Source organism: Mus caroli, chromosome 11, assembly GCF_900094665.2.
Source record: "Mus caroli chromosome 11, CAROLI_EIJ_v1.1, whole genome shotgun sequence".
Lineage (NCBI taxonomy): Eukaryota > Metazoa > Chordata > Mammalia > Rodentia > Muridae > Mus > Mus caroli.
The window spans coordinates 78,731,492-78,750,000 of NC_034580.1; the positions used below are offsets into that span (position 1 = coordinate 78,731,492).

At 38.7% G+C, this 18,509-nt stretch overlaps 1 protein-coding gene across 2 annotated transcripts in view; it reads left to right on the forward strand.

Annotated features, from left to right (window-relative positions):
- The window catches only part of Taf15 (TATA-box binding protein associated factor 15), a 35,360-nt gene extending 21,338 nt beyond the window's left edge, over positions 1-14,022 (forward strand). For both annotated transcript variants that reach the window (XM_021177614.2, XM_029483595.1), the window contains exons 8-16: positions 4,351-4,385; positions 4,984-5,016; positions 6,148-6,257; positions 8,136-8,265; positions 9,789-9,881; positions 11,285-11,366; positions 11,467-11,555; positions 11,681-12,224; positions 13,696-14,022. In XM_021177614.2, the coding sequence (XP_021033273.1) occupies positions 4,351-4,385; positions 4,984-5,016; positions 6,148-6,257; positions 8,136-8,265; positions 9,789-9,881; positions 11,285-11,366; positions 11,467-11,555; positions 11,681-12,224; positions 13,696-13,735 (1,156 nt within the window). In that variant the 3' untranslated portion in view covers positions 13,736-14,022. The remainder of the gene's footprint in view (positions 1-4,350; positions 4,386-4,983; positions 5,017-6,147; positions 6,258-8,135; positions 8,266-9,788; positions 9,882-11,284; positions 11,367-11,466; positions 11,556-11,680; positions 12,225-13,695) is intronic.
- The last annotated feature ends 4,487 nt before the right edge of the window (positions 14,023-18,509 follow it).

Consider the following 18,509-nt stretch of genomic DNA (forward strand, 5'->3'; position numbering starts at 1 on the left):
AAAAAAAAAAAAAAAAGAAATTTTCTTTTTTAACTTTTTATTTTTTATAACTATCTGGGTATTCATTCTTCTTGTATGTAAGTTTGTATACAATATGCATGCATTGCCCATGAAGGCCAGAAGAGGACATTGGATCCACTAGGACTGCAGTTCTAGGCTGTGGGCCCTGTGGATGATGAAAATTGAATATGAATTCTCTGGAAGAGCAAGGCAGTGCTCTTAACCATTGAGTTATCTTTCCTGCCTCCAAAATTTCCTTTATATTGAATATGTCTTTTCTAAGTATATTATGATATCACATTGAAACTTCCAGTCTACCCTAGAGTCCTCTTTTCATTGTGGTTTTGAATTTGGAAGACCTATATCTTCATATTTTTTAAGTTTCTTTATGTAGGGATACTCAGCCAATTAAGTTGAAATACCTATGTGTCTTAAATATCCCTATTATTTTACCTTAAAATGTTCTTGGGGAATTCTTTATGTGTACTTATTTGCTTCTGTGTCTGGGATTGAAAACAAATTTGCAACATTTTGACATAGTTGTTGAAATATTCTTCTGTCTTAATTTGCTAGCGAGGCCTTAATATGTAGAAGAAATGACTTTGACTTAACTGCAAGTTTGAAGGAAAGACTATCCACAAGAATATCTCCCTTACTCCTTGAAGTCTATTTCTGTAGTTAATACAGTAAATTTCCTAATAAAGGAATTGTAATATAGTTAATATAAAGCTTACTTAGGGAGTGAGAATGAGTGAGTGACATTTGAATGTACAGGTAAATATTAGGATGGTATTTCTTTTTCTTTTTTTTTTTTCCAAAGGCGGCAGTGGTACATGTCTTTTTTTTTTTCTTTTTTTAAGATTTATTTATTTATTATATGTAAGTACACTGTAACTGTCTTCAGACACTCCAGAAGAGGGCGTCAGATCTCATTACAGATGGTTGTGAGCCACCATGTGGTTGCTGGGATTTGAACTGGGGACCTTTGGAAGAGCAGTCAGTGCTCTTAACCGCTGAGCCATCTCACCAGCCCCAGGATGGTATTTCTTAGACTTAAATATATATAATGTGTTACATGGGGCTCTTACTGAAATACAAATTACCGTTTTCTGCGAAGCTGTTGGGCTATGTTTATACTTATACTTACCTTTTGAATAGTAAAGGGATAGGACTGAGTTTTGTAAAAAAGGAAACTCAGCCTTAATGTTATATATCCTTTTAGAGGATGCATCTTTTAAAAAATACTTTTACTTATGTGTATTTATTTTGTTTGTAACTATTTGCCATGTGGTGGTGCCCACAGACAGAATAGGGTATTGGATCCTTTGGAGCTAGAATTATAGGCAGTTTTATTGTAACCACTGAGCATGGGTGCTGGGAAACTGAACTTGGATCTTCTGAACAAGCAGCAAGATAACCATTGAGTCATCTCTCTCTCTCTCTTTTTTTTTCCCCTTTTAAATAGTTCAGCCAGGTCACATAGTAGTCCTCGCCTTTAATCCCAGCACTTGGGAGGCAGAGGCAGGTGGATTTCTGAGTTCGAGGCCAGCCTGGTCTACAAAGTAAGTTCCAGGACAGCCAGAGCTACACAGAGAAATCCTGTCTAGAAAAAAACCGGAAAAAAAAAAAAGTCTCCCTTACATACAACACTGTATATTTTTCTTTTATTGTGGGCCAGATCAACTGTTTTGTTGACAACAAAGCAATTAGGGTATAACACCCCCCCCCCACACACACACACACAGGGTTTCTTTGTGTAGCCCTAGCTGTCCTGGAACTCACTCTGTAGACCAGGCAGACCTTGAACTCAGAAATCCACCTGCCTCTGATTCCAAGGTGCTAGGATTAAAGGCGTGCGCCACCCCTGTCCAGCCAGGGTGTATCTTATGAACACATTGCTTCTAGATTCCTTGTAAAAAACCTTTCTTCCTCTTAAACACTTTAACCTCCTAAAATGGGTGTGATGACACATGCCTGTAGTCCCAGTGCTGGGAAGAGGAGACGTGAGGATCCTAGGGGCTCAGTAGCCGGGCTCATTCATGAGCTTTAGGTTCAGTGGGCCTCAAGAAATTAAAAGAGAAGGTCGAAAATAGCAGAAGACTTCTGATAAATCTGGCCTCCACCTGCAGGAGTAGCTGCATATATATACACTCATACCCATGCATGCACCATATATAAGGAAAAAATTTTAAGAAATGTGGGCTTGATATTTTAATTCTTGTCTGTCACTGGGGTTCTAAGGTTCATTTTTGAAGGAACCTTGGTTTCCAATACAATGTTCAAGGGGCTTGGAAGATAGACCATTTAAACAAGCATGAGACCCCAGTACTGAAAAAGAAGGGGAACTTTTTATTTTCAACAATTTAACCTCTGCTTGTTTATGACAAATGTACTTTAGAGGAGGAAGTAAAAGCGTTGTTGTAAACTTTATTTGGGGGTTTCTACCCTACCTTAACCATTTAGTTCCAAATAAAACAGACACAAAACCTTTATGTTTATAATAAGCCTTAAAGCATTAGAACTGGGCAGATATCAACCCTCTGTGCTCTTTTGTCTACTTTCCTGTCAGTAACATCTCCCCCGCTGTGTCCCCACATACCATTTGCCATGTTACACCTGGGCCACTCCTACTGCCAACAGGTGGGCCTTCATGGCTATGCAGCTCAAGTTATACTTACCCCATGGTGCCTTCTGCCTTCTTCCTGCTCACTCCTAGTGGACTCTGTCTCAGAGGAACCTAAGCCTACTACTACCTCTTTTCTACACTGCTACAGGCTGTAAGCATCATTATTCACAAAGTAATTTTGAGGAGCAAGATTTGCATAACAAAAGCTGGTATTCTTGAGAATTCACTTGTGTTGAGGCAATGACCTTGGGATACAGAATTTAGCAGTGTCTTACATAGCAAAAGGCCAACCTCAACACAAAAGGATCAGGCACTCAAGTTCATCTTTATCTAAGATAGCAAATTCAGGACCATCATTACCCTGTCTCAAGAAATTAAAACCAAAATAGTAATGAGTAGCTTCTCTTTCTTAAAGAGGTAGCAGTGATAGACCTGTCAGTTAAAGTATTGGGAAGGTTTAGGTACTGTGCTAAAACAGTAATTTTAAATACAAAGTTGTACTTATGAAGGACTTCAGTTTAGTATTGTCTACATAGCCTTGAATGAGCCTTATTCTCCTGCTAGAAAGAAGGGTTTTCTGGGACTTATACAATTTAAAAGCAAATTAAAACACTTGTGTCTGTACCTAAGTTGATTGCAAAGCAAAATGTTTTTATAATGTTTGTAGCGTAATTAAAAAGAGAAAGCTTTCTCATTTAGTTAGTTTTAATTGGACAATTCAGAAAAGCCATCTAGAGTTGGGTAGTCACAGAGCAGAGGTTTGTAAGCAGATAATAAATAGGTTAGCGGCTAGGATCGTGATACATGAGCAGCAACTCAGAGATAATCTGAAAACTGTTAGTTCCTTATTAGCACTTGTGTTATAGAAGGCATTTCACTCAAGAGAATTTGGGGTTTAGTTAGTTTGATAGTTTGTTTGGTTGGTTGGTTTTTTAATTATTTGATTAGTATGAGCTGCTTAGATTTGTTACATAAAACCTTATGTGTACAAGGATCATTGACTTAACTGATAATATAAATTTGCCAAATAAAGTTATTCTGTGGCTTTGCATCTTTCACATATTTTGTTGGTTTGGTATTTAGACCATTTGGCAGCTTGAACCTCTGCTGTGATAGGAAAAGATCTCATATTAAAGTGGATCATGGAGAGAAGTTTTGAGTTTAGCTTTTTTTATCAGTCTTCTTAAGTTTAAAGTTTTAAGACTATCTTTATTCAGACTCATTTTTTAAAAAAAATTTATCCCATTAAAAATTAATAAAATCCATTATTTAATATCACAGCAGAATCTGTCTTCAAGTTTTTACCTTCTCTGTTCTGCTATCAAAGTCTAACTTTGCTTTTTATTCCTCTAGTCTTAGTTTTTTCTTTATTATATTTAAAAATAGTCCTAGTACTCTAATTTCACATTTTTCATGCTGTGCCTGCAGCTTTAAGTTATGGTTTGAGTAGTAATCTTTTGGCTTGGGTTGGGAAGATACATTTTTTTTTAACATGAAAAGTATATTAGATGTGTTATAAATGTGAGAAGACAGCTTGTGGAAATCAATCCTTGGGAAAGCACTTAGATTGAATTATTGAACTCTGAAATGGATTTACTGGAAAGTTAGTGGTGCTACTATTTTCCTAGGCACTCTACTTGTGACAGTTAAGTGTAGATTGAGCCCAGGGCTCAGCACATTAGAGACTTAAGGAAGAAATCATTTCTTCAATTTTTCCTCTGCAGTGGTGGTGACCGCGGTGGCTTCAAAAATTTTGGTGGTAAGTGCTGAGTATCCCAAAATGTTTCAGTGGAAATGCTATATAAATCTAAAAGCCACCAATATCCCGCAGATGCAGTCTAAGCCCTTCTTACTCTGTCGAGGCTCGTGTGTCGTGTGCATTACAAAGTACTCTCTGTATACACTCTTATATCAAAGTACATATTAAAAGCCAAATCTGATCTGAAGTAGTCCAATGCGTTCTCTACACAGTGTATTGCATGAAAGAGTCTGTGACCAATGAATGAGGACTTCACTGGGTTTTGACAATAGGGTTTTTTTTTCCTTTTATAAAGGTAGCTGACGTGGTGTTTTAAATTATTAGGGGTTTCCAATCAGCCTTACAGCAGTGCTTGACAGAAGTGATACTAGAATAATAACAAAAGTGGGTGCTGTCTTGGACAAGGCTAAAGAGATGTTGGCATTCGTCTTGATTTCCTACACTTTAAATAGTAAACATTTATGTAATTAATTTTAAACCTGTGATGGTTGACTTTCAAGGATATGAAGTACTGACTTTACATGCTTTGGTTATTACCGTTTCCTTTTTAATTTTAAATAAGTTGTCTTAGACAGCCTTTCCTTTTCTTCTCCCATAGGTCACAGGGATTATGGACCCAGACCAGATGCTGGTAAGATTCTTTCTTGATAGTTTGGTTTTCTACCTCTGGAAGAGGAATTAATGTGTTTGGAGGGAGGTTTAATTTAATTTAATGGTGCTGCCAGATCTGGGGAATTTGACATAAAATAATTCAGTGGTCGGATTAGAAAGCTTGCTAGAGAAACTGCTATGTTTGTGCTTTGTTGTTTGAAGAAACATTCAGATTTTTACTGCTAATAAGCATTAATGCAGTCTAAAGAGAAATTTGTTATCTTAGCAATGTAGAGGTAAAAAAACTGTTTAAATCTTTCATTGAATTGGTAGTTTTAGTGGGCATAAGAAAGTTGTTCATGTACAAGGGAATTGTCTTTCTCTGGGTAGAAGTCACTAATTTTATGTGGCTTTTCATTTTTAGATGAATTAAAGGCTATAGACTTGCTTTTGGAGCCTTTTGAAAGTTAGGATTTAGAGGTTAAAATCTATTTGAGTAAAAATATTTAATATATATTGAAATCAGAACTTTTGTTTTTATTAAGATGCCAAAGTATTCTATATGGATGGCAATTTCTGAATTATCCCTTGATGGACTGAATTTTTATACAACTTTCTTACTTTGTTGTACTAATCCAAAAGTGTGCGTGTAAGGTAAGGTGTGTGTACCAGGTGCTCTTACCTTCTGATATATACAAGGCTTTTTGCAGTGAATGGGAAACCAGCAACTCTGCTTGGCTGGCTGGCTTGAGTGTCAAGTGTCCAATTTGGGGGAATTGTATACTAGAAAGCCTTTTAAAAGTATTGATTTGTCAGACGTATGACTATAAAATTGAAAGTTCTTCAGAGAAAGGTATGCTAATTAACTTTCTTCATCTCTTCATGAGCTTTAGTCCTGGATCTGAAGAGTGATATTTTTAACATCGCCCTTTATTGGCCTATATGTATTTCAGAGTAACCTGCACTTTACCTGTAGTTTTGTTGTAAGAATTGATCTTCCATATAACTACTGTGAATACTTTGCATGTTTATATAAGGCTATATGTTGGTCCTTATATTTGGTGCTTAGAAGCAGTCCGTTACTAGTCAATAAATTGTTTTTGATTACAGAACAGGATGTAGTAATTTAAGGGATATGTTTATGAAATTGACCATAACTTTTCCTCCTTAGATTCAGAGTCTGATAATTCAGATAACAACACAATCTTTGTGCAAGGACTTGGGGAGGGAGTGTCTACAGATCAAGTGGGAGAGTTCTTTAAGCAAATAGGAATTATCAAGGTAAGTCATAATTGTTAATATTCATATAAGATACATACATTGCATTGTAAGTCTGTATACCCTAGTAAGCATTATCTAAATTCTTTAATGCGTAAGTACAAAGTGTGTAGGCCTTTGCTAAGTGTCTTGTTTAGCTTTCTATTGCTGTTATAGACTATTGTGGCCAAAAGAAGCTTGAGGAGGAAAGGGTTTCTTTTATTTGGCTTATTTTAGTCGTTGAAGGAAGTCAGGGCATAACTGAAGCAGAGACCATGGAGGAACACTCTGACTTGCTTGTTCCTCGTGGTTTGCTCAGCCTGCTTTCTCAGACCATGCAGGATCATCTCTTCAGAGGTGGCACCACGTCAGTCATCAGCCAATCTGGTGGAAGCATTTTCTCAATTGCTGTCCTCTTTCCAGATGATTTTAGCTAAAGTCAAGTTTACAAAAAAACTGAGGAGCATACTAAGTATTTAAAGTACATGAAAGTTTTATTTCTTGCTCATGTTTATCCTTGTTCCTGTGCTTAAGCTTTATTCTTGGATTCTGAAATGCAAATATATGTAAACTAAAGTTATTACTAACAACTTCTTACGCTTAATGTCTGCACTGCATTATTCCACTATCTTGTGATTGTTCTGTTGTTGTTCATTTAATTTCATGCATGTACTTCCTATCTTTAACTGAAAAGCAGCCTGTAGAGCAGGGCTAAGGAAACAGTGGTCGGTCGGTGTTACTGTGTTCACTGGTCCTTGTTTTGGTATTTGTGAAATTACTTTTTTTTTCTTTATTGGCGAATTCCTGGGTTTTTTGTTTGCTTGCTTTTTTTTTTTTTTTTTTTTGTTTTTTTTTGTTTTTTTTTTTTTAATTTATACCTGAACCACACACAAGTTGAGAGCTTTTCTTTGTTTTGAGATTAGGGGCTCCCACTGTGCCTGGGTTAGCCTCAAACTCAAAATCTTGCTGCCTTAGCCTCCTGAGTGCTGGGATTAGAGGGATAAGACACCATGGGGCTGGCCACATATTTTTAATAAAGTAGAACTGTCTTCTACATTCATCCCAGCCAAAGCCCAATGGCTATCTTAATAATAATGCATTGATTTTTATTGAAAGATTCTTCCTAGCCTTTAAATGTTTTACAAAATACGTATTTTTTTTAACATTATCTACATTTGGTTTTTATGGGTTTAACTAAATTACACATAAATAGCATGCCATTTTTTAGGATTTTTGTTTTTTGGGTCATTGTTAACTGTTTTTGGTGGCTCTGGAGGTTGAATCCAGACCTTCAAATATGCTAGCTCTTAATAGATTTAAAAAAAAAAAAGTTCTGGCTATCCTGGAACTCACTATGTAAGACCAAGCTGGCCTCAGAATATTTAAGATGAACCTTACTTTTGCCTCCAGAGTACTGGGGTTAAAGGCATGTTCCATTACTGCTGACTCCTGACAGAATTTTTATAGTTTGTTTTTCTCATGTTTTTCTCTTACTTCAGTATGTAAAGTTTTCAATATATCCACACCTATAGGTAATTTCATTTTTATATTAAATATATACTGTTGGTAATATGGATGTATGGATCCCTTTAAAAAAAAAGCTTTACCTGGCGGGATAGGTGGCTCCACTGTAGAGAGCATGTACTGTTTCAGAGGATCTGAGTTCAGTTTTCAGTTCCCATGTTGGGCTGTTTACCACCGGCCTGTTTACCAGCTACAGGGAATCTGACGGTTCTGGTTTTCTAAGGGGACTTGAACTCACGTGCACACCATATACATACATACATACATATATGCAAATAATTAAAAATAATAACTTTTTGAAAAAATTTTTACCTGAATAATGCATGGTTACTTATTCCTGAAATGCAACATCAATTTGGTCTTTTTTTTTTTTTTTAGACTAANAAAAAGACTGGAAAACCAATGATAAATCTTTACACAGACAAAGACACAGGAAAGCCAAAAGGGGAAGCAACAGTGTCATTTGATGACCCTCCATCAGCTAAGGCAGCCATTGATTGGTTTGATGGTATGCTCCATTCCTATATTTAAATTCATGTATGTGTTTGGGTGTTTTGCCTTCATGTATGTCTATGCATGATTTGTGCAGCTGGTGCCTTTGGAGGCCAGGAGAGGATATCACATCCCCTGGAAATGGAGGCATAGGTGGTTGTGAGCTGTCATGTAGGTGTTGGGAATCAAACTTGGCTCCTAGAAAATAACCCAGTGCTCCTAACAGCTAGCTATCTTTCTAGCTCTTTTTGTACACTTTGAAGAAATGTTTTCTAGCCTGGAAGGCAAAACATATTCTGAGGGGTAGTGGTTATTTTCCTGTTTAATAGTGGCCAAGAATACAACAAGCTTGTGCTTCTATGTAGATATAAAATGAAGTATATCTTTGTTTGTGTTTCCTTTATCTTACTTGTACATAATTCTAACCCTGATAAAGGTATAGAAAGTTGGCTTGGTTAACATCTGCCAGCTAGGAATCTTGTTCAAAACATGCTGCAACCTTCCAAAAACAGTGTTACCAGATGAGGACCAAGTATTGAAGCATGATCTTGTTTGGGACAATTTTACAACTAAATCTGAATCCCAGCCTTGCTTACCCCTCCCCCTTTGTTTATTCTAAACTATAAACACACTGGGAAGCCCATATGTATGTATAAACATATGTATGGAGGTATCTAAATATCTCTATATATTTATATATAGAGATATCTATATATATATTTGCATTAGGCCTTGGGTTCAGTCCTCAAGACTAGAAAACAAACTTTTATCTACACTTAATTATTTTTTTCAAAAGATTTATTTATTTTTTTATTTATTTAATTTTATGTATATGAGTACACTGTAGCTGTACAGATGTGTACAGATGATTGTGAGCTTTTTGTGGTTGTTGGGAATTGTATTTAGGACCTCTGCTCACTCATGTCAACTCCACTCCATCAGTTTCTGCTTGCTCTGACTCAAAGAACACTGTAGCTGACTTCAGATGCACCAGAAGAGAGCATCAGATCTCGTTACAGATGGTTGTGAGCCACCATGTGGTTGCTGGGATTTGAGCTCGGGACCTTTGGAAGAGCAGTCAGTGCTCTTAACCACTGAGCCATCTCGCTGCCCTTTATCTACACTAATATTAGATGTTTTCTTCTTTGTCTTTAAACTTAGTAAGAAATAACTATCTCCCCATGGAAGGTCTGTTCTGTTGTGTAGGTTATGGGTTATAGTTAGCATTGTTTAACTGTTTGGAATGCAAAGCACTAGTATGTTTAAATACTACGGGGATGTGTTCATTATTCTTCTGAAAGTAAAAAGAGCCAAAGACAGTAATGGTTTTGTTGGGAGGTAGAGGTACAGAGTGTCATTGTAGCATTCATTTAAAACCCTCTCCTCTTCCCTTCCCTTTTTGGTGAAAAGGTCTTAGTGTTTAGCTGAAGCTGGGGCCTCAAAATCTCAGTGATCCTCTTACCTCTCAGCCTTTTGAGTGTTGAGGTTATAGGTGTGCACCACTTTGCTCTGCCTCAAAACTGTTTTTTTTCTTCTTAGGAAAAGAATTCCATGGAAACATAATTAAAGTGTCATTTGCCACTAGAAGGCCTGAATTTATGAGAGGTGGTGGAAGTGGAGGTGGACGCCGAGGTAGGATATTTACATTGATCCCCAGCACTATGTAAAGAAATAAAAAGGCCCAAATGCTACAGAGTTTGAATAAGTCTGTGTTTTGTCCTTGCTTACATATAATTGCTTAAAAATATTACGTATTTTATGTATGAGCGTTCTGCGTGCACACCTGCATACCAGAAGAGGGCATCAGATCCCATTATAGATTCTGTTCTGTTATCCTGTGTGGTTGCTAGGAATTGAACTCAGGACCTCTTGAACAGCCAATGCTCTTAACTGCTGAGCCATCTCTCCAGCCCCATAAATCTTACTTTATTTTCTGTTTTTTCATGACAGAGTTTCTCTGTATAGTCCTGGCTATCCTGGAACTTGCTCTGTAGATTAGTGTGGCCTCAACTCAGAGATTACCACTCCCCATACCCCCCAAACACACACAGAGAAGTGCTGGCATTAATGGTGTATGCCATCACCAGCTACTACCTACCCTTTGTTCCCTAGGTTTATTTACCTTTCATCTTTTTTTGTAAATATATTTATTTAATGTGCATGAATGTTTTGCTTGTATGTATATACTGTATGAATGCCTGGTGCCCAAGGATGCCTGAAGGGGCTGTTGGATCCTCTAGAACTGGAGTTACAGATGGTTGTAAGCCACCAAATGGGTGCTGGGAATTAAACCCTGGTCTTCTGCAAGAGCAGCTTGTGCTTTTAACCACTGAGGCATCTCTCCAAATGGTCCTACATTTCATCTTAAAATGAGAATGTTCCAGTAGCTAAGCAAGTGGTAGGAGAGGTTATAGAAATGACTTTGTAGTGCTCTTACAGCAGTGGTAAAGGAGCTCTGAATCATTTGTTTAAATAAAGCCTACTTAGGTAGTTGGTCTAACTTTTTAACAGCATTTATTTGTGTGAGCACATGCATGCCATGGTGTGTATGTGGGGTTCAGAGCACAACTTTGCTAAGTTAATTGCTCTTTCCACTGGGTGGGTGCCAGGCATCACAGTCAGTTTGTAAGACTTAGAACAAGTTCTATGCTTGCTGAGTTGTCTTACTGCCAGAGCTGACCCAATTTTTAAGATCCCCATTGTAGCTTCTTGATTTTGTAAAAAAATTGGTCCATTTCCTCAAGTTTGGAATTTACCTTACTACTTAGACTTAATTTTTATAACCGAGATTCTCAAACTGTATAGAATATTATAAAAAGCAGGCTGATATATTGTAATACATATGAAGTCCATTAATGTTTGCTATATTTCTTAAGTGAAATCAAGAATGACAGTCTTGTTATAGCAGGAATTAATTTGGAAGGAGTCTGTCTAGGTATTAAACGGCACTTTAATTTTTCATCTGATGCTCTTAAATATCAATAGTGTCTACTGCTGGTTTTTCACTTCTACCTTATCCCTTTCCTCCCTGCTAGGCCGTGGAGGATATAGAGGCCGTGGAGGTTTTCAGGGGCGAGGTGGAGACCCCAAGAATGGGGACTGGGTTTGCCCTAATCCGTAAGTATGCTGTTTACTTTGGTGGGTGAAGAGATGGTTGGAGGGTATAAGGAAGGATTCTGGGTTTATTGGAGACTTAGGAACATTTTATTTTCTTCAGGTCATGTGGAAATATGAACTTTGCTCGAAGAAACTCCTGTAATCAGTGCAATGAGCCTAGACCAGAGGACTCACGTCCCTCAGGGGGAGGTAGGCCAGCTCTTTATCTTGTTAGTCCTTTCGTTGCTTGTATAATGTGCTTGTCTTCTAACTAGCCTTGGGGAGGCTTTGCATTATTAATGCTGGCCTTATTGGTTTGTAATTTTATTTTGCAGATTTCCGGGGGAGAGGCTACGGTGGAGAAAGGGGCTACAGAGGTCGTGGGGGCAGAGGTGGAGACCGAGGTGGCTATGGTGGAGACAGAAGTGGGGGAGGTTATGGTGGAGACAGGAGTGGTGGTAGCTATGGTGGAGACAGAAGTGGGGGTGGTTATGGTGGAGACAGGAGTGGGGGTGGCTATGGCGGGGAGAGAGGAGGTAGCTATGGAGGAGACAGAGGTGGTTATGGTGGGGACCGAGGAGGCAGCTATGGAGGAGACCGAGGTGGCTATGGAGGAGACCGAGGTGGCTATGGAGGTGATCGAGGAGGCTATGGAGGTGATCGAGGTGGATATGGAGGAGACCGCAGCCGGGGGGCATATGGAGGAGACCGTGGTGGTGGTGGTGGTGGTGGCAGTGGAGGCTACGGTGGAGACAGAAGTGGAGGCTATGGTGGAGACCGAAGTGGTGGCTATGGAGGAGACAGAAGTGGGGGTTATGGAGGCGACAGAGGTGGCTATGGAGGAGACCGAGGTGGCTATGGAGGCAAAATGGGAGGAAGGTGAGTATTCAGATACATTTGTGAACCTTTTTGCCTCAATCTCTATTTTTTTTTTAAGACTTATATTTATATGAGTATGCTGTAGCTGTCTTCAGACACACCAGAAGAGGGCATTAGATCCCATTACAGATGGCTGTAGCCACCATGTGGCTGCTGGGAGTTGAACTAAGGACCTGGAAGAACAGTTATTGCTCTTAATTGCTGAGTTCTCTCCAGCCTCAGCCCCACTACTTTGTAGGCAACCATTTTTGACTCTTTTTTTTTTTTTTCTTTTTTAATCCCATTAACATCTTTCAGGAAGATTTGTAGTTGCTTATTTCCAAGTTTTTCTTTTATTTTGCAAATTAATAAATTTTTATATTTGTTACTTTCTACTTGTGGCTATAGAAAATTGGGATTGAGAGATAACTTGACAGTGTTTAAATTACAAGTTCTTGGAGGATTTTCAAACCCTGCATTTGTTCTTTATACAAGTTGCTCTATTTCCTGGAGGTAGTGAAAGCTAGTGAGGATTATAGTATTTACATATTGGAGTGGCTTCTGTTCCACATCTTAACGAGACCTTGGGCAAGTTATATAACCCTTTAAAGCATTAATAGTCTCTTCTGAACAATGGAGCAAATAATACCCAATATGTAGAATTTGATGAGATTGTAATAGTGGTTTGCCCATAGAAAGCAGTGTATAATTGTTTGGTATTAGTAATAGCTTCATCACCATGTACTAAACTTATATGTTGCAAGTACTGTACAGTAGTATCTATACAAGTTTAGTTATGGTTCCTTTGTTGGTCTCTATAACAGTAACTTTTCTGAGATTATATACATAGTAATTGACAGATAAAGAATTTATACATGAAATGTAAATTTTAAATTTGTTTATTCTACTATGCCAAGGTTCTGTCTGGACAGTAGACTTGGCATAGTACTTGCAAGTATTTACAGTGTTCTTGTAGTCCTTGGTTTAGGTGGAAAATAACTATAGTGATGGGTAGCAAAGCCTCTTAGAAACTTTGTAAGTCTTAAAGCTGGTGAATTAGATTTATTTTATTTTTTATTTTTTTATTATTTTGTTTTTTTCGAGACAGGGTTTCACTGTATAGCCCTGGCTGTCCTGGAACTCACTTTGTAGACCAGGCTGGCCTCGAACTCAGAAATCCACCTGCCTCTGCCTCCCGAGTGCTGGGATTAAAGGCGTGCGCCACCACACCCGGCGAATTAGATTTATTAAGAATATTTTTTTGAGTTTAAAGCCTGCCTGGTCTACATAGTGAGTTCTGGGACCAGCTGGGGCTGTATAGAGACCCTGTCCCAAAAGAATAGTACTTTATTGGGATACAGAAATAAGATGTCACCTTTTATAGAAAATATCTAGCTGGTACAGGTTATCAGCAGTCTTAGGAAATGTACCATGTTCCCTTGTTAAAATCCTAGAACTTACTTTGGTTCTTTTTTTTTTTTTTCATCCCTAGAAACGACTACAGAAATGATCAGCGCAACCGACCGTACTGATGACTGTTTCAGATACTCCTTTGTCTCTGACATGATCCGTAGGGAATTGTCAGAGTGTGCCTGCTGCTTTCCTCATGGCCTCTTGGGTAGTGAAATTGACATTTGGGTTTTTATTTGGGTGGGAGGGCTGGGAGCAGTTTTCCTTTTAGAAATGCCCATTAAAAAAAATCCCCTTTTAGTTTCCCACCTTCTCTTTCCCAACCCTTAAAGCTAAGTGCGTTGTAAAATATTGCCAAAATGGAAAGTGTTTTGTAATACTGCAATAAAAGCTGCTTGTTTTTTGTGGACATTGAGTGCATTATTTGTCACACTTAGGACTCAGTTACAGCTAACAAACCCTACAGAATTAGAACATTAATATTAACCTAGGTAAATTTAAATGTTATTTCTAGCTGTTCTTTATTGAGCTCCTATGACTGAGAGCTTGGTGGGTATAAAGAGTCAGTTCTAGGAATGTCTGTTTAGACTTATTGTATCGCCACGCTATCAGATTTCTATTTCCAGTCCTGGCTGGTGCCCTTCAAGCCTCCCTACTCCTAAATCCTTAACCTTTCCACTTAGATGAAAAATAGGTGCATAAAAATCTTAACATGTACTGAATAGAACATTTAATCTCCTAGATCACTTTCTTCTTATTCCTAACCTGAAGTCTTTACCAACCCACCCAGGTTAGATCAGGTCAAATTTCTAGATTTACATTCATTGTATACATACGCAGGCCTTTTTAATTCTACCTTCAAAATATACCCCAAATCATCTATACTCTTGACAGTTGATACCGAGCTACATTTGTCTCCTTATTAGGACAGTTGCAATAGCCTGTTCACAAGTTTCCCTATACAGCTAAATGATGTAAAGATGTAAGATATAATACTGTCTATCTCAGTCTCTGACCCCATAATTGTTGGTCATACGAACAGGCTTCTGCTTCAGCATCATTGTACATCTCTGTGATACTGTCTGGTCTACTCCTTTTTCAATACTGCATGAAATTATGTGTCTACCATTTTCTTAAGTTTTTTTTTTCAAGATTTATTTATTTATTACATGTGCACACACTGTAGCTGTCTTCAGACACACCAGAAGAGGGCATCAGATCTCATTACAGATGGTTGTGAGCCACCATGTGGTTGCTGGGATTTGAACTTAGGACCTTTGGAAGAGCAGTCAGTGCTCTTAACCGCTGAGCCATCTTTCCAGCCGTGTCTACCATTTTCTTTCTTGTATTTCCTTGCTATTACACCTTTGATAACATCTTCATTAGCGTATTTGCAAATTATCAACCAGTAGGAGTTGAGAATAGATACAATTATTAAGCTATCTAGAGCAATGGTTAGTTATATGTAAAAGCTAGAAATTTTTGAAAATAAAAAATGTCCTAGGCTCTACTCAAAATCTGAATGAAGCTTGGGCATTTTTAAAAGCACCCAATGTAACTAGTTTAGGGGTGAGAGGCGTTTAAGACAACTCAGACATTATAAGATGAAGAGAGGACCCTGAAGTTCGGGAATACCATGTGACCAATGAGACCCAAAGGAAAAAGGACTGAAAGACTCCCTCTTGTCTTTTTTAGCTTCATAGCCTATACCAGTACTCCTACTTAGTATAAGCATTGTGAGCTAGTACCTATATATGAGAAAACATGCTTTTTGTCTGAGTTAATACTCCTGGAAAGAGTACATTTCAAGGGAAAAGTTGCTATGTGTGGTGACATCAATGCAAGCACTTAGGAGGCTGAGGTAGGATGATCACAAGCTAAGAGCCAGCCTGGCCTACATAAAGTATATAAGATCCTCTCTAAAAATGATATTATTAGGGGCTGGAAAGATAGTTCAGCTCTTCCAGAGAACCCAAGTTCAATTCCTGGTACCCACATCCAGGTGGTTTACAGCCACCTCTAACTCCAGCTTCAAGTGGTCTGATGAGCTCTTCTGGTCTCCAGATAATCCACACACAGGTATTCACTCACATATACAAAAAGTGACAAATGAATAACATTTTGGGTTATATATTCTTCCCACCCTCATCCTGCCTTGGTTTAGACAGGGTCTTGCTATGTAGCCCACATTAGCCTGGAATACTTCCCTTTCCTCAGCCTTGGAAGTGCTGAGTTTATGGGCATACCTCCCAACACCATGCTGGGTCTTGTTTCTTTTGTTCTGAGACAGTTTCACTATGTGGGTTTAATGGTCTGGAACTTGTAGGTTGGCCTCAAAACTTAAGAGCGTCCTGCCACTGCCTCCTGAGTGTAGGGTTTAAAGGTGTGTGCTACACCACCTTGGGTGTATATCTTCTTTTTTTTTTTTTTTTAGGAGTATGTCCTATGCATCTCTGATAGCTGCTCACTCACTGGAAGCTAATAATAGCCCTTCTACACACCAAGCCCAGACAACTAAACTGCCAGATTCCCTTAGGGGAGAATTGCCCCTTGTTGGGAACTACTGCCTTAGTAAAAAGTTTTGATAGAGAACTGAATTGTGAATGCAAACTCAAGTAGCGTAATTATAGAAGGCATGGTTTCCCTCTTCTAGAATATAAGCAGCACTTCTTAGAATCTCCCCTGACATTGTAGCAGGATGTTCAAAGACAGGAGAGATGTTCTTTATTTGACTGTTCTTGCGGTTTTGGAAAAATGAGCAATGCCATTCATACCTCCCTGGGTTTCAATAGCTTACAGGCACAAACTGTTGGGGTAAATCTCCAAGCCAAGTATGTCATGGCAATGAAAACACAACTCAATTAATATGAATACAAGCTGTACGCCTAGATTGGGCAGATCTACCACTACACTGCCATCTTCCCCATCTGTGAGACCCCTTATAACTTTCAGTTTCTGTAGGCCATGTGCTTCTGCTCCGCTTTCCTTCCTCCTCCTCTGTCCTCCGTAGTCCTCACTCCCTTTCTCTTTCTCTCTCATCTCCACCTTCCCCTCTTTCTCCATTCAATCACCGGCTCTAACCTTTATAAATTAAGATGGGAAGAAGGTTTACAGGAATATGAGTGCTGACTCATTCCTTGTTCGAAGCCCATCACAGGAGAGCAGAATTAACATCAAATACAATTAGCTCCAGGGCTATCTGCAACAACAAACATTGTGTTTTTAACTATATTGTTTAAGCTTTCAACTTGTGTAAAACCCTGCCCAGATCTCCATCCCCCTTTGGTCCATATTTATGGTGTCTTCAGAGACATGCCTTATTACTCAACCAGAGAACCAGTCACTGAGTTGGCAGCATCTCAGTCCTAATTGCATCAATCCTCAGCAGAAGACAGCACTGAGCATAAGTGACTGGCTTCATACCACACCTACTATCTGATCTGCCACTCAACCATCAAGATCTAATAGAACTGGTTTTAGGACACTATTCAAAATGTAACACACTCCTCTGTAAGACATCTTTGAAATGGGATCTCTGTTATTCCTTCTAGTAGCAAGTAAGGGGTATCTACAAGCCCCACCTCTTCATCTATGTGTATCTGAAATCTTGCCTTAATGTAGTCACTTGCTGAAGCTCTTTAAAATGTTAAATCTTTTATTCTTTCTATTGTCACCAGTACTCTGCACTTTGGAAAATCATTGTTTCTCCAAAGGTCTCACACCCCAACCAGTTACTTTACCCTCAGCTTCATTTCCCTTCCCCCTCTTCCCCTCTTTTCTTCCTCCCTTTCTTTCTTGCCCATTTTTCCCCCTTTGTTGTGTATAGCTCAGGCTAGCGTTAAATTCACTCTATAGAGCTATAGAGATGGCTCATAGGTAAGAGCCTTGTTGCCCTTCAGAGGACCTGTGTCTGGTTAAATTAAAAGGGGGGCAGGGGAAATCTCACTACATAGCCCAGGCTGACTCAAACCTACTTGCTAGCCTCCCAAATGCTGGAGTTAGGGATATGTACCACAACACCTGGCAGCCTTTTGAAGCGTGAGATTGGTTAGTAGGTTTTGTTGACAAAGGGAAGTTCAGATGTCAGTAGAAATAAGAGAAAAACTAAGACAATTTTACAAAGTCAATGGGGTCTTTCCAAGTGAATGGCTGACGTAGGTAGGCAGCAGAAAGCTTGATTGGCTCTGACCGACAAAAGCTTAGTAATCCACACTTATCTGGAATACATAGCTAGACACTGTCTTAAAAAGGTCTTTTAAAAAGGCCAGCAAGATAGTTCAGTAGATACAGGTATCCTTTTTTTGCTAAGCCTGATAACCTGAGTTAGATGCCTGGGACACAGTGTATAGAGAGAACTGACTTTTCCAAGTTGTGCAGTGGTGTATGGATTCATATACATAGACATGAACTCGAATGAATGAATAAATTGAATTTAAAAATTAAAATTCTCACCAATTTAGAGAGATGAATTGAGGTAGGGGACCAAGGAAATTATCTAAGGGGAACACTTTGACAGAAGGCCAGGTCTCTAGTTTTGTTCCTAGATTCTGGGCACTGACAAGAGACTTGATTTAGGGACATGTTTTATTATTTATTTGGTTGGTTTATTTATTTATTTATTTATTTATTTTTATTTATTTTTTTTTTTGGTTTTTCGAGACAGGGTTTCTCTGTGTAGTCTTGGCTGTCCTGGAACTCACTCTGTAGACCAGGCTGGCCTCGAACTCAGAAATCCGCCTGCCTCTGCCTCCCAAGTGCTGGGATTAAAGGCGTGCGCCACCACGCCCGGCTTGGTTGGTTTATTGTCAACTAGATTCAATCTAGAGTCTTCTAGAAAGCGAAAACTTTAATTAAGGCTTTGTCTAGCTCTGATTGGCCTGTGGGCATGTCTGTGGG